This window comes from Ahaetulla prasina, chromosome 2 (genome assembly GCF_028640845.1).
Source record: "Ahaetulla prasina isolate Xishuangbanna chromosome 2, ASM2864084v1, whole genome shotgun sequence".
In the NCBI taxonomy this organism is placed as follows: Eukaryota; Metazoa; Chordata; class Lepidosauria; order Squamata; family Colubridae; genus Ahaetulla; species Ahaetulla prasina.
In genome coordinates, this window is record NC_080540.1 from 26,522,344 (window position 1) to 26,549,211 (window position 26,868).

General features: G+C 41.1%; 2 protein-coding genes across 2 annotated transcripts in view; one reads left to right on the forward strand and one right to left on the reverse strand.

Moving 5' to 3' along the window:
• LOC131193426 (zinc finger protein 345-like) overlaps nucleotides 1-26,868 on the reverse strand; it is a 212,123-nt gene that overhangs the window by 84,228 nt on the left and 101,027 nt on the right. Inside the window, exons 2-3 of the mRNA XM_058173562.1 lie at nucleotides 24,870-24,990; nucleotides 22,481-22,563 (exon numbers count right to left, since the gene is read on the reverse strand). Coding sequence (XP_058029545.1) covers nucleotides 22,481-22,563; nucleotides 24,870-24,990 — 204 coding nt within the window. The remainder of the gene's footprint in view (nucleotides 1-22,480; nucleotides 22,564-24,869; nucleotides 24,991-26,868) is intronic.
• On the forward strand, nucleotides 1,485-8,509 carry LOC131193434 (gastrula zinc finger protein XlCGF57.1-like). Its single transcript, XM_058173585.1, has 3 exons — nucleotides 1,485-2,159; nucleotides 2,924-3,050; nucleotides 4,601-8,509. Exons 1-3 carry the CDS (start codon nucleotides 2,085-2,087, stop codon nucleotides 6,385-6,387), a joined length of 1,989 nt encoding a protein of 662 aa, XP_058029568.1. The 5' UTR covers nucleotides 1,485-2,084; the 3' UTR covers nucleotides 6,388-8,509.

Below are 26,868 nucleotides of genomic sequence, written 5' to 3' on the forward strand. Positions count from 1 at the left end.
AGTGAATTTCATTCCTGAATTCCTTTTCATTGTTTAATTAACTGTTTTTAAAGTCTTGTGTCCATTTAAAAGGTCTCACCTTTTCCGATAGGCCAGCCTGTCTCAGCCTTGGTGACTTTTAAGATCTGTGGACTTCACTCCCAGAAATCTCCGGCCAGCATAGGATGGCTGGCTGGGGAATTCTGGAACCTGATGTCCATGTATTCGAAAACTGCTAAGGTCGAGAAACATTGCTACAGGCAGGGCACATCCCACCTGTGGAAATAGTTTTGCTTTCTCTCATTATCTGATGGGGAGCGTGAACATTATGTGGGTCAGGAATGTGATGATCAAGAGTGCAGAAAAGAGCAACAAAGATGATTAGGGGAGTAGAGACTTAAACACATCAAGAACAGTTGCTGGAATTGGGTGTCAGGGGAAAAAAACCTGATTCGGAGCATAGCTGCACTAATGCCATTCCTTGATTATGGTATATGAGACGTGTTAAAGTAGGTTTTAATATTCCTGAAGTATTGCAGGTAATTTTATATTAATGCTGGACCTAGTCCAAGTTCCCTGAGATAACAGCAACCCAGGAAACTGGATCAGGGACAGCATCAGTAGTAAGTAGGTACTGGTACCCATTTTGCAAGTTTCTCAGAAAGTTGCAAAGGTGATCACATAGGACCAGGGTGAAATGCTACCGATCAGACCGGATCGGGTGAGTAGGTGAGTTTGATTCTGGTTCGATCCGGTAGCGATCGCTGGCTGGCCCAAACCACTCCATGGCCCCTGCTGCGCTTCCTCAACGGGTGAATGCACCATTCTGGTTGTCCCGAGCCACCACCGCTCTTCCTTTGACAGCATATACTTACTTTCTTCCAGCGGCTGGTTGCGGAAAGGCAAGCATCCAAAAGTTACGGAGTTCCTCTCCTTGAATATGCCGCTTGTTCTATGCTGGCTGCGCAAGCGCCAACCTGCCGCTGATAAATAAATGAAATAAACGGGTGTGCATTTGCACAGTCGGTGCATGGACTCTTGCCTTTCCTGGCAGCCAGCCGCTAGAAGAAAGTAAGTATATGCTGCGTGGTGAAGGAAGAGCGGGCGGCGGCTCCGGGACAAGGCTGGTGTGAATGTTCCGGTTGAGCGGTGAGCAGGGGGCAACTCCGGAGCCTCAGGGAATGGGGCGTCCCTGGGCCCCGACCCCTGACCAAAGGCGATGGGCGAGCGGGCGTTGAGTGGGCGGCAGCTCTGGAGAAAGGCCGGAGTTGGGGAATGGTACATTCCCCGACCCCGTTGAGGCAGGTGGCGGCTCCGGGGCCTAGGTGAAGAGAGAACAGGTGGCGAGGGAAAGGGAGTTCTGTGGGTGTGGCTTGGTGGGGAGGGTTGTGACTGAGTGGGCATGGCTGTGAGTGACATTTAGTTGGCCATGCCCACTCAGTCACAGGACACACCCACCCACCAAGCCACATCCACAGAGTAGGTAGCAAAAAAATTTAGATTTCAACCCTGCCCAGGACACTGCAAGCGTCATAAATATGAGACAATGGTTGCCAACTGTCTGAATTTTGATCATGTGGCCATGGGGATGCTTGTAATGGTCTTAAGTGTGCAAAACAATCCTGTCATTTTTTTCAGTGCCATTGTAACTTCGAACAGTCACTAAATGAATGGCTGTAATTCGAGGACTACCAGCATATGTGTGACTCAGAGAGAATTGGACTCTTGTCTCTTTGTTTGTGCCAGGCCAGACCTAGTATTTCTGATTAACAACTCAGCACAGCTCCCTGGATATGGGATGGGATCTACTTGAGGCCTCCAGAGTGAAGTTTTGTGGTACTTTAATGCGTAAATTCATGGCTGAGATAATCTGCCTCTGAATCCATTCCTTGGTCCTTCCACACCTTTCAGGTTTCCTCTCACCCAATGTTAGCAGCTTCCATGTATTGTTGTTCTGTCCGCAAAGTATCCAAATAAACGGATTCCCTAGTTCGAATAAAGATATGTAGAATCGCCCTTCTGCACTGTAGCTTCTAGAATATGGTTAGGATGTTTGATAGCCAATTATTCCTTTGCTGTTTTTCCCCCCACTCCTAGACACTCTGATGGCCTTGCCTTCATCTCCTGGAACCTCGGTTCTTTGTAGCAGAGGATTAAGAGCTGTTCAACTTCCAACTCAGGTAGGAGGATTCTCCCCTCCCTTAAAGTGTCCCAAAGGTGCTTTTTCAGGAGGCAACTAGACTTTCTTGTTTTTGTCTTTGAAGACATTTTGCTTCTCATCCAAGAAGCTTCTTCAGCTTCTTTAATTATCTTAGTTTCCTCTTCTCTGCACTTTTTCCAAAGTCTCCACATCTTTTTGTAACATGGTGACCAAAACTGGATGCAGTACTCCAGGTGTAGCCTTAATAAGGCTTTATAAAAACACTACTAATACTTCACACGAAACCTCAATAGAATAGAATAGAATAGAATTTTTTATTGGCCAAGTGTGATTGGACACACTTGTAATGTAAACATGAAAACCCAGTGTAAAAAGTAAAACCCAAGGTTTCCTTTTACATGGAAATTGAACGTTGAACCCCACCTTCCTTGATTTGGCCTGATTCATTGGCTCATTGCATGGGGTAAAATTAACTCAATGTTGGATTGGGCCAAGACATCCAAGCTCTAGCCCATCAGTGGAAAGCAAAGGAAGATGGGCTTGCTGCTCCTAAGGAATTGGCCAAACCAATAACACATTACCTAGATATATCTCTAGCCAGAGGCTCTTGGCTCTTTATGTTTTTGGAAAGTTTCTCTAGAGAAGATCCAAATTTTCCCTACTTGGAAACTCTGCAGGTGGAATATGTTCATGAAGAAGAGGACTTGCAAGTAATTCATTGAAGTGTTCATTGTTAGGAATGCTCATGGAATACATTGTGTTTTTTCCCCCTCCCTGTGTCAGGAATTGATATCGCTTGAGGATGTAGCTGTGTTTTTCTCCGTGGAGGAGTGGGCCCTGCTGGATTCTGAGCAAAAAGCCCTGTACCGGGAGGTCATGCTGGAAACCAGGAGGAACATGGCTTCCTTAGGTAAGGGATTCTGTTAAGATATTGAAATTTAGTAGCTGGAACAGTGGAATTGTAGAAGGAATCAGAACACTCAGTTACAGCTGATTGGTTGGAGAGAGCTGTCCCCTGCATGAGGCAGTCTCTGCTGTGATTGGTTAGTGTGAGTGTAAAGGGGGAGTGTCCTGTTTCCCGCCTTTTTTCCTCTGTGGGCTTGGTAATTTTACCTCATGGTGATGCTGTAGTGTTGGTTAACCTCATGATGCTCCTGTTAGCCTGACTTTCTCGTTTACTGTAAATATTGATGTAAAATATATTAATTGACATAAAACTAGGAGCTTGTGTCCGCATCTCTGACCTTTTTGGACACCTGCTGCACAATTCCCTGACTGATTCATGATGGCACTTAAGAGCCCAATAAGAGTCCACTCCACGGGTTGATCATCAGGATGCAACTACTAGAGAAGTGATCTGTCTGATCTGCCAGGTCCTCTGCAGATGGGATCTTCCAACCGTATCCCCTCCCATTTTCTCCAATGCTTCCCTTTTTGTAGTGCTACCTTTAAATGCAGGAACCACGAAAGATGAATTTATTTATTTATTTATTTATTTATTCGTATTTTTATACTGCCCTATCTCCCTAAGGACTCAGGGCGGTGAATAAATGTTTATGAAGATTCTCAGTCATCCATGTCTTGGTGGCCCAGAGGAGCTTTTTCAAACGGCACCTGGACTTTCTTCGTCTTTGCCTGAAGACATTTCATTTCTCATCCAAGAAGCTTCTTCGGGTCTGATTGAATGGTGGAGAATGGAAGGATTGATATTTCTTGCAGTCATCTGGTCCGAAACAGTTCCAATGACCAGCTGACTGCAAGGAATATCAATCCTTCCGTCCTCCACCATTCAGTCAGAACTGAAGAAGCTTCTTGGATGAGAGTCGAAACGTCTTCGGGGGGCGGGGAGCACCTGTGGGATAAAGATGAATGAACACACCAGAGTGACAACCAGTTTTCTTCAAGGGAAAACCTTTTCATGGCTATGAGGCTGAAGCTCAGCTCCAGGTCCAAGCCCCTCAAAATTTCTACCTTCTCCGATTAAACCGCTAGGCTCTCCATCTAGTCTTATATCTTTTAGTTAGGATTGAGTATTTGTATTTTTATAATATTTTACTTTATTGTGTATAGGTTTTTATCCTTTTAATATTATAAGCCATCCAGGGTTTCCCTTTGGCAAGCTGAGAGGCCAATATATTAATGAAGGAACGAAGGAATGAACAAAATGAACCACTAAAGGCCACTTTTAACTGTCCCTTCTGCTGCCTTGAAACTAAATATGAAGCCCCTCCACAAAAGGTTCAGTGATCTTATCCAAAATCTTCAGGTTTTTATTCTGTACCATTGAGAAGAAGAGAAACCCAAAGGCCAAAACGTATATTCCTTTAATACCAAGCATAGCACCATGTTTGGAACAAATGGGGTTTGGGAGGAAGTTTGATATTGTTCAAACACAGTAACGGTGCTTGATCCCTTTTGCACTTAAGTTTGTGTTAACTTTTCTATTCTTTCTGTTGCAAGCAGGTGACGGATGGGAGATGAAGGATTCTGGCCAAGAGGCAGCAACACCTTTGCCAAAAGAAAAAAAGGAAGTTGCAGAAAAAATGTATGGAAAGCAAAGTTTGGAGGAAAACCAATTAAGGGTTGAGCTGGAGAATTGCTCTGGTTTACCTTGTCCAGATACCAATGTCTTATTGGGCACGGTTGATTGCCAAGAAAAAGAAGTGTGTTCAAGGTGTGGGAAAACACTCCGAGATGGATCGGGATTATGTGACTGTTGTAAAAGCTCTGCTGGAGAGAAACAAGATGAAAGCAGGCAATGCTCCAGAAGGACCCTTCCTCCTCCTTTACATGAAAGAACACAAGAAGGAGGGGAAATATACAAATGTACGGAGTGTGCAGAAACCTTCGGGACAAGCCTCTCTCTTGCATTGCATAAAAAGATTCACAAAGCAGAGAATCCACACAAATGTGTGGATTGTGGAAGGACCTTCAGGCAGAAAAATCATCTTAATTCACATAAGAAGGTCCACGATGAGAGGAAGCAGCATCAATGCATTCATAGGGGAAACAGCTTCGGAAGCAGCACCTCCCTTACTTCCCATCAAAGCATCCACAGAGAGGAGAGGTTGCATCAACGCAGGGAGGGTAGAAGGAGGTTTATTGGGAGCAGGGAACCAAATTCCCGGAAAAAAAGCCCCACTGAGAAGAAATCATGTAAATGCCTGGAATGTGGGAAGAGCTTCTGCTCTCCAAGTAAGCTCATTTACCATAATAGGATCCATACAGGGGAAAAGCCGTATCATTGCACAGTGTGCGGAAAGAGCTTCACCCAAAAAGGCAGCTTCATTTTACATAAGAAGATCCACACCGGAGAGAAGCCGTGTAAATGCACAGAGTGTGGAAAATGCTTCAGGACCTCCAGTGAACTTACTTGCCATAAGAGGATTCACACAGGGGAGAAACCCTATGAATGCTTGGAGTGTGGAAAAAGCTTCACCACAAGTGGTGCTCTAACCTTACATAATTGGAGGCATACAGGGGAGAAACCTTATAAATGCCTGCACTGTGGAAAGAGCTTCAGTCAAAAAGGTTATCTTAAGGAACACGAGAGGATCCACACAGGGGAAAAACCATTTCAATGCATGGAGTGTGGAAAGCGCTTCTGTACTTCAACAAGGCTTATTTCCCATCACAGAATCCACACGGGGGAGAAGCCCTTTCAATGCCTGCAGTGTGGAAAATGCTTCAGTCACCCAAGTAGTTTTACTCTCCATAAAAGGACCCACACAGGTGAAAAGCCTTACAAGTGCACCGAATGCGACAAATGCTTCGCTGATTTGGGGTCTCTCTCTCGTCACAAAAGGCTCCACACTGGGGAGAAACCCTTTGAATGCCACACTTGTGGAAAGAGCTTCAATGAAAAAAAAAGCTATATCATACATAGCAGGACCCACACTGGGGAGAAACCACATCAGTGCCAGGAGTGTGGAAAATGCTTCAGGGTTTCTGGAGCACTGACGATCCATAAAAGGATCCACACAGGGGAGAAACCCTATAAGTGCACCGAGTGTGGCATGAGTTTCAGTCAAACTAGTAACCTTGGTAGCCACAAGAGGATCCACACTGGGGAGAAACCCTATAAATGCCTGGAGTGTGGAAAATGTTATAATCAGAGTGGCAATCTTTCCTCCCACATGAGGATCCACACAGGGGAGAAGCCGTATCAGTGTGTGGAGTGTGGAAAGAAATTCAGAACCGGTACTAACCTTACTCAACATAAGAAAACACACAGCAGGAAAAGATGACCTGAATTGGTTTGTGTTGATTCTCAACATTTGCTTAACGCACCTAGAAGTGTTCCAGGAGAATCTGTAGAGACCCTTGGAGTATTGGAAGGGCTTCCGAAGCAGGAGAAGCTTTTTGATCCATTAAAAATAAGAGTTGGCTTGTATAACTAGGAACTAACTTTTGGACATTAGATCTTTGTGCTAGAGTCAAATAGAATAGAAATTGAATAGAAATAATAATAGAGTGGGGTGGGATGGGATGGAACAGAAATAGAATAGAAACGGAATAGAAACACAGTATGTAAAACTAATCCTCCAGAAAGCAAGACTTTTTGGCAAACCAAGCATGTCTTGCTTCAAACTCTTCTTCTCCCAGCTACCCTTTCTCTCTTGATCAGCTTTGGTGACCTACTTGTGCAGGCAAGCACTTACACCAACATGCACGCATAACTCCTTCTCTCCTCCTCTCTCATACAATCAGACACACAAAGTCTTAGGTTTTAGTTTTCTGAGCTCAAAATATGAATATTGCATCCAGTTTTGGTCGCCACGATGTAAAAAAGAAGTTGAGACTCTAGAAAGAGTGCAGAGAAGAGCAACAAAGATGATTAGGGGACTGGAGGCTAAATCATATGAAGAACGGTTGCAGGAACTCGGTATGCCTAGTTTAATGAAAAGAAGGACTTGGGGAGAGATGATAGCAGTGTTTCAATATCTCAGGGGTTGCCACAAAGAAGAGGGAGTCAAACTATTCTCCAAAGCACCTGAGGGTAGAACAAGAAGCAATGGGTGGAAACTAATCAAGGAGAGAAGCAACTTAGAACTAAGGAGAAATTTCCTGACAGTGAGAACAATCAATAAGTGGAACAACTTGCCTGAAGAAGTTGTAAATGCTCCAACACTGGAAATTTTTAAGAAAATGTTGGATAACTTATTTGTCTGAAATGATGTAGGGTTTCCTGCCTGGGTAGGGGGTTGGACTAGAAGACCTCCAAGGTCCCTTCCAACTCTGTTATTATGTTATGATTTGCAACTAGGATGGCATGCCTTTTTATGGTACGGGAGAAGTAAGATACATACGTACTTTCATAGACATTACATAAGAAATGCACTGCTATTGGCATGGGAGAAGGTCAGAGATAAATACTGTATGAAAATTCCAACATGGTTATCAACAATGGAGGCTTTAATACAGGCAAATACATTTAATCTTAGAAATATTGTTAGGTATAAGGACTTGTTAACAGATGGGGGGGGGAATTGAAACAGAAACAATATTTGGAAGAACAGGGGATTGAGTTAAATTGGTATATGTATATGCAAATACAAGCAAGGTATCAGAAAGATGTTAAACTCTATGGTTTTTATTTAGAAAAGACTGAGGTGGATAGGATTCTCACAGGAATGGAGGACAAATTAATTAAAAAAAAATCTTTTTGTTGGGGATTGAGTTAGAAGAGGAACGAGTAAAGAAAATTATGATAGCTTGGGCTAAAAAAATTGGATTTTCAATAGACCTAGACAAATGGCAACAGCCATGGGAGACGAATTATAAATTAACCATTTCCACTACATATAAAGAAAATCAATAGAAAATGTTTTATAGATGGTATGTGCCACCTGAGAAACTGGCAAAAATGTTTAAAGATAAATCAGCTAAATGTTGGAAATGTCATCAGTTACCAGGATCTTATTATCATATGTGGTGGACATGTCCGGAAGCCAAAAACTATTGGGAGAAAATAAAGGGTTGGTTAGAAGAAATGACCCAACAACATATTGATTCAAAACCAGAGTTCTTTTTATTGGGGATCCTATCAGAGAAAATTAGTAAAGAAAATATTTATTTGATTATACATGTAATTACAGCAGTAAGAATTATTTTTGCAGAAAATTGGAAAGCAGAGAAAATAAGCCTTGAAGGAGAAATGATTAGAAAAATTTTAGACTGTGCAGAAATGAACAGATTAACTTTGATGATTAAAGAGAGGATTCAGAATATTTTAAGATATGGGATAAATTTTATCATTGGTTAGAAGAAAGGTATAGATGAGCAATGGATAATTATGTAAGAAAATGATAATAATGCATCTGTGAAAAAATGGTAATATTTTAAATTGGAGTGAAGAAAGAAGAAACACCGAGACGTCACACAGAAGGAATTACTGATGTTTTAAATGTATGTGTCTATAAAATAAAAAAACTTTAAAAAAACTATTTAAAAGGTCTGAGTTGAGAAATATCTAATACATTTAACAATGAGTTAAATGAAGTTCAGAAGAAAAACTACCCTACACAGTACAAAAGAATTTCTCCTAGTTACGTAGCTTCAAGCCTAATTGAAGGTTACCTCAGAAAGAGGGTTCCTGGCGTATTCCCCATTTCCTCCTCAAGAGTTGCTCTTGCCATCTGGTTGAAAGAAGGAAAGAGATCCTTCTGGACTCAAACTGACTTTGGGTTTTCCTTATCTTTCCTGCTCCAGTCTTGTTACCAGATGTGCACGTGCCTCAAACTGAACACATGGAGGTGGAGGTTGTACAGTGAGCAAAAGCTTTATTCTGCAGAAAAAGTGGCGCACAAAGATCTCGCTCAAAACCTGCTTATCCCACCAACGTTTTACAAAGCATTTCCCACCGTTTACAAGTCAGAGTCAAAGGTATTTCCTCATCTCCCTTTAGTTTAGTTTACTTTATTTTGTCAGTGTACATTATAACGATAAAAATAAAAACACAAACATACATCCTTTATATTCTATATAACTGAAACTGAAAACCCGATATTGCACTATACCAGTGATGGCAAACCTTTTTGCCATAGTGTGCCAAATGTGGGGGGAGGGGGAGTGTCTGCCACACCTTAATTCTGTGCCCCACGCATTGGACACCCCTCACATTCCCCCCCTTTTGACCCGGTGGGCCTGGTAGGTCCGTTTTTTGCTGTCACCAGGCTTCAGAGCCTTTCTAGGAGACTGGGGAGGTGAAAATGGCCTTCTCCCCCTCTTCCGGGACCGGAAGTTGGCAAATAGGCTGTTTTCTGCCTCCTGAGGTCTACAGGGGGTGGGGAAGGCCGTTTTGCCTTCCCCCAGGCTCCTAGAAAGGCTCTGGAGCATGAGGAGAGCAAAGAATGGGCCTTCCTCACTCACACCAGGCCCTCCGGAGGTAGGAAACAGAAAATTGTAAGTTGTAGAGAGTGCTGTGGCGCGACAGCTACCCCAATACCTGGATGAAGCCGTCTATCTAGACCCGTTCCAGTGCTTGACCGGATACAACGGAACAGCTTTGGTCGCATGGTGGATGATCTCTGGTGGGCCAGGGAAAGGGGTACTCCTCTGCCCTGGTCCTATTAGACCTCTCAGTGGCAGATACCATCAACCATGGTATCTTGCTGCGCCCGGTTGGGGATTGGGAGTCACCGTATGGTGGTTCTCCTCCTATCTCTCGACTGCAGACGTGTTGACAGGGGCAGAGGTCGCCGTGAGTGCCTCACTTGTGGGGTGCCGAGAGGTGATCCTCTCCCTGCTGTTCAACATCTATATGAAGCCGTTGGGTGAGATCATCAGTGGCTTTGGGTGAGATATCAGCTGTTCGCTGATGATACTCAGCTGTACTTTTCCACCCGGGCCACCCCAATGAAGCTGTTGAAGTGCTGTCCTGGTGTTTGGCCGTAGTCTGGATGGGGAGAAACAGGCTCAAGCTTAATCCTCCAAGACGGAGTGGCTGTGGATGCCGGCACCGATTCAGTCAGCTGCAGCGCAGCTGACTGTTCAGTTATTGGCCCCAAGGACAGTGCGCAACTTGTCCTCCTGGATGAGCGGCTGTCGTTTGAAGATCATTTGTGACGGTCTCCAGGAGGGCCTTCCACCAGGTTCGCCTGGTTCGGCAGTTGCCCCTTCCTTGATCGGGATGCCTTGTGTCACTCATCTCGTTACCTCTCGCTTGGATTATTGTAATGCTCTCTACATGGGGCTCCCTTGAGGTGCACTGAGGCTTCAGTTAGTCAGAATGCAGCTGCGCGGGTGATAGAGGGAGCTTGGCGTGGCTCAGCGTAACACCGCTCCTGCGCAGACTGCACTGGCTACCTGTGGCCTTTCTGCACTTTCTGGTCACTACCTTTAAAGCGCTCCATGGCTTAGGGCCTGGGTACTTACGGGACCGGCTGCTGTTACCTTATGCCTCCCACCGACCCGTACGCTCTCACAGAGGGACTTCTCAGGGTGCCGTCCGCCAAGCAATGTCGGCTGGCGGCCCCCAGGGGAAGGTCCTTCTCTGTGGGGGCTCCCACACTCTGGAACGAACTTCCCCCAGGTTTACGCCAAATACCTGACCTTCGGATCTTCCGCCGTGAACTGAAGATAGGGTCTTCGCGCGGGGCTGGCTTAAATTTTATTGGTTTTAAATTTTTCATTATTAATTTTAAGGGTTTTTTAGTTTTATATATTTTAAAGTTTTTTAGGCCAATTATAAAATAAGTTTTTTAATCTGTATTTTAATTGTATATTGTTTTGTCTGTTTTACCTTGGTTGTACACCGCCCTGAGTCCTTCGGGAGAAGGGCGGTATAAAAATCGAATAAATAATAATAAAAAATAATAAAAATCAGCTGGGAGCTGAGCTCAGGTGCCCACCAATATGGCTATGCATACCATCAGTGGTATACGTGACATAGGTTTGCCATCACGGCACTATACCATAGAATTCAATATGGTTATTGCCCTGGGATAGAAGCTGTTTTTCAGCCTATTTGTTCCTTTTTTTATTATCCTGTACCGTCTGCCAGATGATAATAGTTCAAACAAAGGGTGCCCAGGATGAGATGGATCTTTAAGAATGTTTTGAACTTCCTTAAAAGCAGGAGCTATAAGCTCTTCAAGAGGAGCCAACCTTTCAGTAATTCCTGCCTTTTACACTAACATTTAACCATAGTGTACATAATACAAGCTCAGCAAAGCTATCCCAACATATACACAGAGTAAGTAACACTTTCAAATGTCACTTCAGCAGTACTATAGCATAGCTTTCCATGATACTTCTATTTTCTAACAGCATACTTCTTCTTTTAGAGATGTACAGGTGCAAATCTCCTGTTTGTGCCTTTTGTCTTATCCATAGTACATTTGGGGTTATGATTTACAAGCAGAAGCATTTGCTTTATTCTAAGTTTAACCTGTTAATTGAATCTTAAGGATCCCTTTAGACCAGGGATGGTGAACCTTGGACCTTTTATGATTTGGGCTTCAACTTCCAGAATTCCTGAACCGGCATATCTGAGATGTAAGCTAAATTTAGCTACTTGTACAAGTTAGGGCATTAACAGAAAACAAACACAATCAATATCGTATCTCAGACTAGAAATCAGTTAAAGCCAACCAATTTTAGATGGTGCAGACTGGCCAAGTCAGTTTTTATTTTAGAAAAAAAAACTTGAGCCTTGTATTGGTTCAATATTTCCTTCTTTGTGTCTATTTCTCCCAGTGAAGTGCTCACTGAAGATCCTGTTTCTTGTTCTTGTAACTTAAATATATAAGCAACTCTTATTTTCATGGGTCAAAAGCTTCTGTTGCTTTGGAAGCCCTCCATATGCCATGTATTTCTACAGATTCTCCTGGGACACTTCTGTGATAAACAAATTTTGAGAATCAACATGAGCCAATTAGATCTTTTCCTGCTATGTCTTCTTATGGCGATTAAAGTACTAGTTCTGAATTTCTTTTTACTCCACACACTCATATGGCTTCTCCTGTGTGGATTCTTTTATGGAGTAAGATTGTCTGAAACTCTTTCCACACACGATGCATTTAAATGGCTTCTCTCCTGTGTGGAGCCTATTGTGGTAGGTAAGCTGGACACTCACACTAAAACATTTTCCACACTCCAGGCATTTATAGGGTTTCTTCCCTGAGTGAAGCCTTCTATGGCTGCTGAGTGAATCACTTCGACTAAAGCTTTTTCCGCACTCATGACATTTATATGGTTTCTCCCCAATGTGGATCTTCTTGTGGCTACAAAGGTAACTACTTCTTCTGAAACTCATGCCACACTCTGCGCACTTATAGGGTTTCTCCCCTGTGTGAATCCTTTTATGGATCCTCAGTTCTCCAGAATCACTGAAGCATTTTCCACACTCCTGGCACTGATATGGTTTCTCCCCAGTGTGGGTTCTGCTATGTACAATATACCTTTTTTTTTCATTCAAGCTCTTTCCACAAGTATGGCACTCATATGGTTTCTCCCCAGTGTGGAGCCTTTTGTGAAGAGAGAGAGCCCGCAAATCAGCGAAGCATTTGCCACATTAAATGGATCCTTTTATGGAGAATAAGACTACTTGGCTTACTGAAGCTCTTTCCACACTCCATGCATTGAAAGGGTTTTTCCCCTGTGTGGATCATCTCATGTGACTTAAGATTAACTTCTTGACTGAAGCTCTTTCCACAGTGCAGGCATTTATATGGTTTCTCCCCTTTATGCATCCTATTATGTAAGGTTAGAGCACCACGTCTATTGAAGCTTTTTCCACACTCCAAGCATTCATAGGGTTTCTCTCCTGTATGAATCCTCTTATGGCAAATAAATGGAGGTCCTGGCATTTTCCACCTCTGTGCATTTCGGCTTCTCTGTGGATCCTCTTATGTACAAAGTTTGCTGGGTGAAGCTCTTTCCACACATGCAATGATTTGCTTTTTCCTGTATGGATCCTATTATGGGAAGTGAGATCACTTGCATAGCGGAAGCTCTTCCCACATTCCAGGCATTTACATGAATTATTTCCAGTGGGACTTTTTTTCCGGGAATTCGGTTCCCTGCTCCCAGTAAACCTTGTTCTACCCTCCCTGCGTTGATGCAACCTCTTCTCTCTGTGGATGCTTTGATGGGAAGTAAGAGTGGGGCTGCTTCCGAAGCTGTTTCCCCTATTAATGCATTGATGCCGCTTCCTCTCTTCGTGGACCTTCTTATGTGAATTAAGATGATTTTTCTGCCTGAAGGTCCTTCCACAATCCAGACATTTGTGTGGATTCTCAACCCTTAATTGGTTTTCCTCCAAACTTTGCTTTCCATACATTTTTTCTGCAACTTCCTTTTTCTCTTTTGGCAAAGGTACTGCTGCCTCTTGGCCAGAATCCTCCATCTCCCATCCGTCACCTGCTTGCAACAGAAAGAATAGAAAAGTTAACACAAACCCAGTGCAAGGATCAAAAGCATACTGTGTTTGAACAATATCAAACTTCCTCCCAAACCCCATTTGTTCCAAACATGGTGCTATGCTTGGTATTAAAGTAATATAAGTTTTGGCCTTTGGGTCTCTCTTCTTTTCAATGCTACAGAATAAAAACCTGAAGATTTTGGATAAGATCACTGAACCTTTTGTGGGGGGGTTTCATATTTAGTTTCAAGGCAGCAGAAGGGACCGTTAAAAGTGGCCTTTAGTGGTTCATTTTGTTCGTTCCTTTGTTCCTTCATTAATATATTGGCTTCTCAGCTTGCCATAGGGAAACCCTGGATATCTTATAAATTATAAAATTATAAATTATAGCTTAAAAGGAGAAAAAGTACATAAAACCTATACACAATAAAGTAAAATATTATAAAAACAGAAATACTGAGTCCTAACTAAAAATTAATAAACCTAGTGGTTTAATTTTAATCTGAGAAGGTAGAAATGTTGAGGGGCTTGGACCTGGAGCTGAACTTCAGGCTCATATCCATGAAGAGGTTTTTCCTTGAAGAAAACTAGTTGTCACTCTGGTGTGTTCATTCATCTTTATCCCACAGGTGCTTCCCCCCCACCTTGAAGACGTTTCGACTCTCATCCAAGAAGCTAGCTGACTGAATGGTGGAGGATGGAAGGATTGATATTCCTTGCAGTCAACTGGTCATTGGAACTGTTTCGGACCAGATGACTGCAAGAAATATCAATCCTTCCATTCTCCACCATTCAGTCAGACCTGAAGAAGCTTCTTGGATAATAAATGAAATGTCTTCAAGTAAAATTAGTAGTCCAGAGGAATGCTGTCGATATAATTTACCTGGACTTCAGTAAAGCATTTGATAAAGTAGACCATAACCTACTACTAGATAAAGTAGAAAATATGGTTGAACAGACCACCACCAGATGGATCTAATGCCTGACCAACAGATTCACTGTAGTCCTCAATGGAACTACATCCACATGGAGGGAAATATGCAGTGGAGTACCTCAAGGCTCTGTTTTAGGCCCAGTACTCTTCAACATCTTCGTCAATGGTTTGGACGAGGGGATGGATGGGGAACTCATCAAATTTGCAGATGACACCAAGCTGGCAGAAATAGCCAACACTCCAAGATGAAACAGAAGATGACAGACTTGAACATTGGGTGCTAATAACACAATGAAATTCAACAGTGAAAAAGTAGGTTTTACACCAAAAAACAAAATGCAGTCTATATGTTGTACCTTGGTCAATAATATAATTGTGAGAGGGATCTTGAGTCTAGTGGACAACCATTTAGATATGAAAGCAGTGTGCAGCAGCTTTAGTCAACACAGTTCTGGGCTGCATAGAGGATAGAATCAGATCACTGAAGTGTTAATACCACTTTATAATGCCTTGGTAAGGCCACACTTGGAATATTGCATTCAGTTTTGGTACTGATATAAAAAGATGCTGAGACTCTAGAAGAGTGCAGAAAAGAGCAACAAAGATGATTCTGGCTAAAACATATGAAGAACAGTTGCAGGAACTCGGTATGCCTAGTTTGATGAAAAGAAGGACTAGGGGTGATATTGATAGCAATGTTCCAATATCTCAGGGGTTGCCACAAAGAAGAGGGAGTCAAATTATTCCCCAAAGCACCTGAGAGTAGAACAAGAAGCAATAGATGAAACTAATCAAGGAGAGAAGCAATCTAGAACTAAGAAGAAATTTCCTGAAAGAACAATTAAATGCTCCAACACTGGAAATTTTTAAGAAAATGTTGGATAGCCATTTGTCTGAAATGGTGTAAGGTCTCCTGTCTGGGCAGGTGGTTGGACTAGAAGGCCTGCAAGGTCCCTTCAAACTCTATTATTATTATTATTATTATTATTATTATTATTATTATTATTATTATTATTATTAAGTAGCAGACAGGATCAGACATTGGCTAATAAAAACATCATAGTTTACATTTTATCAGACTTGGTAGGAGTAGAAATGTAGATAAGGAAGCTCTTTTCTACTGCATACAGTGAATAAATGAGTCTTTTGTGTGAGAAGCAGATCAGGGCTCACAACCATCAACATTTCAGCTCTCTCCAACCAATCAGCTGTAACTGAGTGTTCTGATTCCTTCTACAATTCTACTGTTGCAGCTACTAAATTTCAATAGCTTAACAGAATCCCTTACCTAAGGAAGCCATGTTCCTCCTGGTTTCCAGCATGACCTCCCGGTACAGGGCTTTTTAGAATAGCAGGGTCCTCCTGGGAAAAACAGCTACATCCTCAAGTGATATGAATTCCTGACACAGGGAGGGGGAAAAAACACAATGTATTCCATGAGCATTCCTAACAATGAACACTTCAATGAATTACTTGCAAGTCCTCTTCTTTTTTTTTTTTTTTTTTTTTATAAAAAAGTTTTATTTTTACAATCATATCAAATAATTCATCCAATGTACAGTTATATACAATTAGTCGGGCCTGCCCAGTCACCACCCCTTTTAACCTTCTTCCTCTTCTACCTTCTTTTACTTTCCAAACCTTCCTCTCCTTCTCTTATCTACCTCCTCTCCTCCTCCACCCTACACTCTTCTCCCTCTTCTACCCTCTTCCTTCCTCTTCTCCTCTTCCTACCTCCTACTCTCTCTTTCCCTCCCTCCCCACCGTTCTAAAATGGCAACTGGTCAGACCCGACCCTACATTAATTATATTTATACATCTTCAATAATCCCTGTACATTAACCATCACTCCATCACTAACCTCAACCCCCAATTCCCTTCCCTTACCCCCACCCCCACCCCGACTTCCCAGAACAAAATGCAGGGTATCAAAACTAACAATCATAATCTAAAATAATTCCTAAATTATAATCTCTAGTCTCTCACGCTTATTCACACTCTCAATTCCCTCTCCTTCAAAATATATCTAATACAAATTATTCCTAAATTTACTCATATGCTATTTGATATTTTTTATCTGATACTTATTTTGAATATAATCAATCCACATTTTCCATTCTAAAATATATTTTTCTTGTGTATAGTCTTTCAAGTAAGCAGAGATTTTGCCATTTCTGCCAGATTTGATACTTTAAGTCCATTCTTCAATTGTAGGTAATTCTTCTTTCTTCCAATATTGAGCAATCAAAAGTCTTGCAGCTGTTATTAAGTTCAGAATCAATTTAGTCTCTATAGCTGTACAATCCATAATTATTCCTAGTAAAAGAACTGCAGTAAACTTAATCTTCTTTTCAAAATATTCTGCATGATCCACCATACTTTAATCCAAAATGCTTTAACTTTTTGCAAGTCCACCATATATGATAATAAGTAGCATCTTCACAATCACATCTCCAGCATTTAGCCTGTACATTAGGATACATACATGACAATTTTTGGGGTCTAAATGCCATCTATAAAACATCTTATAAAATTTTCTCTCATATTTTGCGCTTGTGTAAATTTAACATTCCTCACCCAAATTCTTTCCCAAGTTTCCAACATTATTGGTTGCTGAAAATTTTGTGCCCTTAATCATACAATAACCAAATCAGTCTCTGAATCTATTTCTACTAATACATTATACAACCTCTTAATATGCTGTTGACCTTGATCTCTCATTTGTTTTAACAAATTATCCTCAATTGCTTAACACCTATTTTTGATCTAATTTCCATCTAGCTTGTAGTTGTCCATATTGGAACCATGTATAATTTTTCCTTCTTCCCCATCTTTTCTCTAGATTTTAATTGTAACTCCCCTTTTCCATACAAAGAAGTTCTTTATAGTAACTACCTCCATCTTTTGATATATATTTATATTTTCTATCATGTGTCTGGGTTTATATTGGAATCTTTCCATCTAATTTGTATTGATATTTCCTCCAAACCCTCAATAATGCATTTCTAATTATATTATTTTTAAATATTTTATCAACTTTCTTATCATATAATAAATAGGCATGCCACCCATATAACAAACCATAACCTTCTATATTCAGAACTCTTTCCTCAGTTAAATTAATCCAATCAGTAATTAATGATAAAACAACTGCTTCATAATACAATTTTAAATTAGGCATTTTAAGACCCCTTTCCCTTATATCCTGCATTACTTTTAATTTTATTCTTGGTTTTTGCCCATCCATACAAATTTACTAATCCTTTTGCCATTCCTGTAATTTAATATCATTCTTAAACACGGTATCATTTGAAACAAAAACCTGGGCAAAACATTCATTTTATAAGCTATTCTTCCCAGCAAAGATAGTTGTAACTTCTTCCAACTCTCCATTTCTTTCCATACCTTCTTACAATACCTCATAATTATTTTGTATAATTTAACATTTGAAGCTGTAATATATATTCCTAAATATTTAACCTTTTTAACGATTTCAAAACCTGAAGTTCTTTCTAACTCTTCTTTTTGTTGTATATTCATATTTTTAGTTATCATCTTTGTCTTTTGCTGATTCACCTTAAATCCAGATACTTTACCATACTGACCAATTATATCTTTTAAACCAGTTACTGAGTATATTGGTTGAGATACAGTAACAACCAGGTCATCTGCAAAAGCTCTTAATCTATAATCTTGATGTTTAACTCTAATTCCCTTTATTCGATCGGAACCACGTATGTTATTCAGAAGAATTTCTAAAGTTAAAATAAAAAGTAATGGGGACAAGGGACATCCCTGTCGTCCCTTTCTCAATTTTAAAAGTTTCTGTTAACCCACCATTTACTATTATTTGTGCTGTTTGCTTCTGATATATTGCTTTAATTGCGAATAAAATAATCCCAAATTGCATTTTTTTACTTTAAACAAAACTGCCAATCCAATCTATCAAAAGCTTTTCAGCATCCAAAAAGGAATGCCGCTGATACTTGGTTGTTTGTTCCAAATATTCAAGTAAATTTGATTTGCCTCATTATATCTCATCTGCCTACCCTTAATAAATCCTGACTGATCATTATGAATTATTTGATTCATCACTGGCATTAATCTATTAGCCAATATCTTGGTAAATATCTTGTAATCAGTATTTAAAAGTGATATAGGCCTATAATTCTCTGCTTTAATACCATCTCGATCTTCCTTGATTAACGAAATAAAGGCTGTCCTCCATGAAGGAACATCTCCTCCCATTTGAATTTTATTAAATAACTCTTTAAGTGGTTCAACCATCTCATTTTGTAAATTTTATAATAAACAGCTGTTAAACCATCTGTTCCTGGTGCTTTACCGATTTTAAGTTGTTTAATTAGAAAATTTCCTCTGAAGTAATTAATTGATTCAGTTCTTCTCTTTGATTTTCTGTAAGCTCACAAATATTTTGTTGTTGTAAATATCTTTCTATCTCTGTATCATCAACCATATCCTAGAATATAACTTACTATAATACTCTAAAATGCTTTTTAATCAAGTTCTTTTGATAAACTTCCTTACCCTATATTCTATTTTATCAATCGTTCGTGATTTCTGTTTTTCCTTATTAAATAGGCAAGCCATCTTCCTGGCTTATTGGCATTATTAAAGTATTATGTTTTACATATTGTAAATTAATTGCTACTTGATCTGCCATCAACATATTAAACTGACCTCAATATATTTATTGATTCTTTTATTTTACTATTTCCTGGGCTATTTATCAATAATTGTTCTTTCTTTTAATTTCCTCTTCCAGTTCCTTTTCTTTTCTGCAATTTATTTTTGTATTTAATATTCATTTGTATAAGATTTCCTCTCATATAAGCCTTACTGGAGTCCCAAATCATCTCTATAGATGTCTCTTTTTTCATATTCATAATAAAAAATTCTTTCATTTGTTTTTTTCATTTACATCTTGTTCATATTTAAACAAATACTCATTCAACCTCCATGATCTCCTAGCCTCCTGTTCCCGATCAAATTCAATCCAAACTGGACTATGATCAGATAAAGTTCTTGAACAAATCTTCGTCTTCTTCACTCTAGAATACAATCATTAGTAATCAAAATAAAATCAATCCTCGAAAATGATTGGCCTATCAGAAAGAAGGTAAAATCTCTCTTCTGTATTATGTTTTCTCAAATATCTCTTAATTCCAAGTCCTCCATCATTTCAAAAGCCTTTGGTAATTTCGCTTGATATCTTCCTTAAGCTTTTTTGTCTTTTTGAGTATCAACACACCATTCCAATCACCCATTAATATATATGATAATCCCAAAATACTATTCTTTATGTAAAACTTGAAAAATTTTCTTGTTGTTGATTGACATAAACTCCTATTAATAATGTCTTCTTTCCCTCCAACAAGAGTTCAATAGCAATGTATCTTCCTTGCTTATCCACCTCAATTAATTTGCTGATATATCCTTCTTTATATATATAACTAAACCATTTTTTCTCCAAAGAGGAGGCAACAAAATGTACTCCCAGTTTTGAATTTATCAAATATTTCTGGTCTAAAGATCTAATATGTGTTTCTTGTAAACAAGTAATGTCATTTTAAATTGTTTCAAATAGTGAAATACTTTCCTTCTCTTCTGAATTCAAACCATTAACATTCCAAGATAATAGTTTAATTGCCATTATCAAGGAAACTTTTGGAACACTAACAGATCACATTTTGCTTTAGGCCTTGCTCCTCCACTGTTTCCGTTGTAGTAGTTGCCAGTTGTTGTTGTGCCTTCATCTCTTGTTCCTGCGTTTAGCAGCAGCTCTTGTCAGCCTTTGTTCTTTTGAATCTGGACCCGTCGTAGGTATTTCCAACACTTGTAATAAATCTTCTTCCATAATCTGTTCTTGAACCTGCTTCACTTCTCTTTCCTTCACTTCAGTCTCCTTTCTTCTAGCATCCAGTGGAAAGACTTCCAACTTTAATGCCTCAACATAAAATTCTCTTGCTTTTCCAACTGTATTGAGACGATGTACTTTCCCTGCATAATATACTATTATACCAGTTGGAATATCCCATCTATATTCAATCTGACGTTTTTTAAGTTCATTCACCAGGAAGGCAAATTCCTTTCTAGCCCTTAACATTTTTGGTGGAATTTCCTTTAATATTAAAATATCCTGACCAGCAATCTGAATCTTCTCCCCCTTATATGAGGCTTGCAAAATCTGATTTCTCACTGTTCTATTTGTAAAATAAATAACAACATCCCTTGGCAACTTTTTTTGCCTTGCTATCCAAGAATTCACACGATATATTTTATCAATTTGATAAGCCACATCTGCTGGACGAGCTGCTAATATCTCAGCAAATACTTCAGAAAAATTTCTTAAATCCTCTTCTTTATTCTCTTTCAAACCACGAATTCTTAGAGCAAATTCCATATTTCTATATTGTATCAAAACTATTTCATCATCTGTTTTTCCATTTTACTTTGAAATTCAGCCATTTTATTTTCTAATTTTGAATTATGTTGCTTAATTTCTTCAACCTCCTCTTCCAATAAAATCACATTATTTGCCAAACTTTGTACTGCAATTACAAATCCTTCCTTAACTTCTTTATTTCCCACTTGAATTTCTGATATCTGCTCTTTCATTTCAGACATCTCATCAGTTATTACTTTAAATTTTCTTGCATAAAGTCTTTTAAATTCTCTTGTACGCCTCTAAATTCAATGTTCTAGTCTCTGCTGTATGAGCTGGAGAGGCACCAGCTGATAAAGTTCCAGAGCTCTTTGTTACAGTAGACTTTAATTGTTTGGCTGCCATCTTCTATAAAATTATTTATTTATTTCCAACAATATTCACTTTAAATCTTCTTAACCTCTGAGAAACACAGTCTTTTAAAGCAGTATTTAAAAATCTCTCCTAGATTCTATCAGCAGGCAGCAAAGAGTTAAAGAGTAGCAATAACATGCAATTACCAACTGCAGAGCAGAAGGCAAGCTGAAAGTATCACTTCGCTTTCCACTCGTTAACTTGTTAACAATTCGCCTCCATTTTCTTGCTGTTTTCAAACTTGTTACAAAGTATCGGGAATCGGCTTGGCTACTTGCATAAAGTTCTCCCACTTCGTTCTGTCGGTATAATCCTTTATTGTCCAAAATAAATCTCGGCGTTTGGTCGTGGTGATTGGTTCCGCCAAAGCAGAAGAATCCTCGGATCTGGAGCTCTTCGGGTTGCTGGAGGGAACTTAACCCTTCAAACCCCTTTTTTCTCAGGGGCTTTAGGGAAATTCAACCTCTGCCCTCAGCTCACCCCCTCCTCTTCTCCCGAAGAGAGGGTTTTTCGAACCGCTGGACAGCAGATTTAAGCTGTCCTAGCGATTCCACAAAATCCAGAGGTTGGTGATCGTAAAGATCACCGCCATCACCTACGGTGCCAAACCGGAAGTCTCGCAAGTCCTCTTCTTGATGAACATATTCCACCTGCAGAGTTTCCAAGTAGGGAAAGTTTGAATCTTCTCTACAGAAACTTTCCAAAAACATAAAGTGCAAAGGGCCTCTGGCTAGAGATACATCTAGGTAATGTGTTATTGGTTTGGCCAATTCCTTAGGAGCAGCAACCCGATCTTCCTTTGCTTTCCACTGATGGGCTAGAGCTTGGATGTCTTGGCCCAATCCAACATTGAGTTAATTTTACCCCATGCAATGAGCCAATGAATCAGGCCAAATCAAGGAAGGTGGGGTTCAACATTTAATTTCTGTATAAAAGGAAACCTTGGGTTTTACTTTTTATTTTGAGGTTTCGTGTGAAGTATTAGTAGTATTTTTATAAAGCCTTATCTGGAGTACTACATCCAGTTTTGGTCACCATGTTACAAAAAGATGTGGAGCCTTTGGAAAAAGTGCAGAGAAGAGGAAACTAAGATAATTAAAGAAGCTGAAGAAGCTTCTTGGATGAGAAGCAAAATGTCTTCAAAGGAAAAAACAAGAAAGTCTAGTTGCCTCCTGAAAAAGCACCTTTGGGACACTTTAAGGGAGGGGAGAATCCTCCTACCTGAGTTAGAAGTTGTACAGCTCTTAATCCTCTGCTACAAAGAACCGAGGTTCCAGGAGATGAAGGCAAGGCCATCAGAGTGTCTAGGAGTGGGGGGAAAAACAGCAAAGGAATAATTGGCTATCAAACATCCTAACCATATTCTAGAAGCTACAGTGCAGAAGGGCGATTCTACATATCTTTATGCGAACTAGGGAATCCGTTTATTTGGATACTTTGCAGACAGAACAACAATACATGGAAGCTGCTAACGTTGGGTGAGAGGAAAACTGAAAGGTGTGGAAGGACCAAGGAATGGATTCAGAGGCAGATTATCTCAGCCATGAATTTACGCATTAAAGTACCACAGAACTTCACTCTGGAGGCCTCAAGTAGATCCCATCCCATATCCAGGGAGCTGTGCTGAGTTGTTCATCAGAAATACTAGGTCTGGCCTGGCACAAACAAAGAGACAAGAGTCCAATTCTCTCTGAGTCACACATATGCTGGTAGTCCTCGAATTCATTTAGTGACTGTTCTGTTACAACACTGAAAAAATGACAGGATTGTTTTGAACACTTAAGACCATTGGCAGCATCCCCATGGTCACAGGATCAACATTCAGACAGTTGGCAACAACTGTCTCATATTTATGACGCTTGCAGTGTCCTGGGGCATGTGATCACCTTTGCAACCTCTGTGAGAAACTTGCAAAACGGGACCAGTACCTACTACTACTGATGCTGTCCCTGATCCAGTTTCCTGGGTTTGTTATCTCAGGAACTTGGACTAGTCCAGCATTAATATGAAATTACCTGCAATTTCAGGAATATTAAACCTACTACATTCTTCATCGTAATCAATGGCTGTGTTTATAGGTTTTGCCTGGACCCGCACACAATTCTTGATGAACTTATGAAAAGTCATGGACTTGTGTGTGATGGAGTCCCTGAGAATGTGGAATGTGCTACTTAGATAAATGGCAGGAATTATGGGAGAGAATAGAAAATTAACTTTAGTGACTACCTACAGAAACCATTTTAAGATGTTTACAGGTGGCAGCTCCCACACACAAGATTAGCTAAAGGAACAAAACCATTCCATCACTAATCTCTTCCACTTATGACTGTATGACTGTAACTTTGTTGCTGGCAATCCTTATGATTTATATTGATACATTGACCATCATTTGTGTTTTAAATGTTGTACCTTGATGAACGATCTTTTCTTTTATGTACACTGAGAGCATATGCACCAAGACAATTCCTTGTGTGTCCAATCACACTTGGAAAAAAATTCTGTTCTATTCTACTTATTAAACTGGCGTGAGAAGAAACTCATCATAATGTCGGCCTTTGCTTCTTGATAGCTGCCTATTGAGCTGATATTTCAAAGGTTTTTGTACGCAATATTAATCTGTATAATCTGTTTAAAATCATTGTATTCAGTACTAATGATGTGTCCATTAAAAAGTTGTAACCTGCAAGTATGTTGAAATAGTATGTCTCAATACTGTTGGTAGGAGAGTTTGCAGAGTGAGGCGAGCTGAGAAAGGAAAAAAGAGGAACTATCAGGCTGTAAAGCACGTAAAAATAACGATGTTGTGACATTGTGGTTAGAGGAAGAGAAAACTGCCTCAGTTGCTGTGACAAGGTGGCAGAATTTTGAAAGTCTTGTGCTTTGTGGTATATAATAATGGCATGTTGGACAGTGAGCCAGCCTCAAGCCTCACTTTTTGACTGCACGTCCACTTGACCTTCATTGCAAGGTGGTTGTTGTGTAAGTACTTGCTGTTTGCCATAATTTGAAATTCAATAAACCAGTTAGAACCCTTAATAAATTATTATCCTTAATAAAGGATCCTAAGTGAGACGCCTTGGGGTGAACTGTCTGTTCAATTTCTTACAAGTGCAGCTATGCTCATAATCAGGTTTTTTTTCCCCTGACCCCCAATTCCAGCAACCGTTCTTGATGTGTTTAAGTCTCTACTCCGCTAATCATCTTTGTTGCTCTTTTCTGTATTCTTGATCATCACAATCCTGACCCACATAATATTCACCCTTCCCATCAGATAATGAGAGAAAGCAAAACTATTTCCACAGGTGGGATGTGCCCTGCCTGTAGCAATGTTTCTGGACCTTAGCAATTTTCAAATACATGGACATCAGGTTCCAGAATTCCCCAGCCAGCCATCCTATGCTGGCCGGAGATTTCTGGGAGTGGAAGTCCACAGATCTTAAAAGTCACTAAGGCTGAGACAGGCTGGCCTATCGGAAAAGAGTGAGACCTTTTTAAATGGACACAAGACTTTAAAACCAGTTGAATTAAACAATGAAAAGGAATTCAGGAATGAGATTCACTTCGGCAAAGTCAATCGTGAGGATTCAAGGGCATCAGCAGGAGCCTTTACCTGATGCTCCCTCCTGAGGTGGCTCCTCCTGAGCAACGCCCCGAAACAACGGCTCCTGGGGGGGATCGCCCCCGGTCCCTCCGGCCGGCTGAGCATCCATTGAGCCCCAAACCTTCTGGCTCTGAAACAGCAGCAGAGAAAAGGAAGTGACGGGAAACGATCAAGAAGGGCCAGCAGAACAATCTCCCCAAGGAGAAGGTGGAGGCTGCAGGAGCGATCTTAGCGGCGCCCCAAGAAGCTGCCTTGAAGGGTCTCCTGTCCGAGCATTTCCCCAGGTGGGAAAAAGGAAGGAAGGAACTTCTTACCTGGCGTTCGATAGGAAAGAGGCGGCTCTCCCTGCCCGACTCCGCTTCCCGATGCGCGCAGGAACAGATCCGATCCGTTTCCTCGCAGCCGCCGGCCACGCCCTCCCTCCTCCCTCCTCCTCCTTCCACGCACGTGGATCGCCCTTCTCAGAACTGCCCCAGGCAAGACTTTGCAGAGCCAACCTGAAGCTCTTCTAGCTCCTCCCTCCCATCCAGCTCCTCCCATTCTCCAAAGGAGGAGGCGCGCCCTCACCCCTCCTGTGCCCCCTTCGGCAACGGGGGTCCTGGGATGGGCAGCTGGGCAGCGAGTTCAGGGCTGCTTCTCCCGAGGCAGTCAGGGAAAGAGGGAGAGGAGGGAGGAAGCCTGGGAGGAGAAAGGAGCAGTTAGAAGGAATCGCCCTTGAACAGAATAACAGAGTTTGCAGGACCCTTGGAGACAAAGGTCCCCTGACCCTTATTCTGGTCAAGGGCGATTCCTTCCTTTGCTGCTTTTCCTTCCCTCTCCTCCTCTCTCTCTTCTCTGACTGCCTGGGGCAAAGAAGCAACGGATTCGCTGCCCAGCTGAGCATCCCACCCGGAGGGCCGGGGGGGCAGGCAGGGAGACTGAGGCGGCGCCTCCGCCCTTTAGAGAATGGGAGGAGCTGGACGGAGAGGGAGGAGCCACAAGCACTTCCTGGCTGGGGTCGTTCCGGGAGGGGATCCACGTGCGAGGCCGGAAGGAAGGAAGGAAGCTTAGCTGCGCATCTCTTGGACCGAGGAACAGAGCCTTCCTGCTGACGCCTCGTAAGAAACTCCTCCTCCTCCTTCCTTCCTTCCTTTTTCCCACCTGGGAAATGCTCGAGGAGACCCTTCAATGCAGCTTTTTGGGGCTGCTAAAATCCTCCTGAGTCCCCACTTTCTCCTTGGAGATATTAGTATTATTATTTTGCTGGTCCTCCTGATCGTTTCCCGTCACTTTCTTTTCTCTGCGGCTTTCAGATCCAGGAGGCTTGAGTTCAATTAAACGGGGAGAAAGGGCGATCCTCCGTGATCTGTTCCTGGAGTTGCTCAAGAGGAGCCGCCTCCGGAGAGAGCATCGGGTAAAGGTTCCTTCTAGCCTTTGAATCTTTGCCTCCTTTGCTTTCATCCCTCGATTCCTTTTCATTCTTCAATTTAACTGCGTTTTAAAGTCATGGTGCATTTAAAAGGTATCGCCCTTTTCCTTGTTGGTTCAATCTTGAACTTTGTGATATGATTTCCCAGAATTTCCCAGGCGTTAAAGTCCACATATCTTAAAGCTTCCCAGATTGAGAAAAGTTACAAACCAAGGCTGGACACCTAGTTTTTAAAATTTATATCGCCTTCTCCAAGACTAGCATATTTTAGGACTGGTGGATTTAAATTCCAGCATTCCTGAGCCAGCTGTGTCAGGAATTCTGGGAGTTGAAGTCCACCAGTCCTAAAAGGCCAGTAGTTCCAACTTCTGCCATAGGTTATTCCAAAGGCAAATCCAGCTGTGAAAAAGAGCTTGTAGTCTTCCTGATTATCTGATAGGAAGGTGAAGATTATAGATAGAATAAGAGTTGGTCCTTTAATGCATCCATTCATGGCTGAGAGTGCCTCTGAATCCAATCCTGCCCTCCCTCTCAGTTCCTCTCACCCAGGGAGCTATGTATTATTCTGCAAGGGCTCATTTAATTTAGTTACCTAGAAAT

Bases quoted from the DNA above. Each gene is read 5' to 3' on its own strand.
- LOC131193434 (XM_058173585.1), top strand. From the start codon at position 2,085: ATGGCCTTGCCTTCATCTCCTGGAACCTCGGTTCTTTGTAGCAGAGGA. The intron at 2,160-2,923 runs GTAGGAGGATTC...TCCCTGTGTCAG, and splicing joins CTGTTCAACTTCCAACTCAG to GAATTGATATCGCTTGAGGA. The intron at 3,051-4,600 runs GTAAGGGATTCT...TTCTGTTGCAAG, and splicing joins GAGGAACATGGCTTCCTTAG to CAGGTGACGGATGGGAGATG.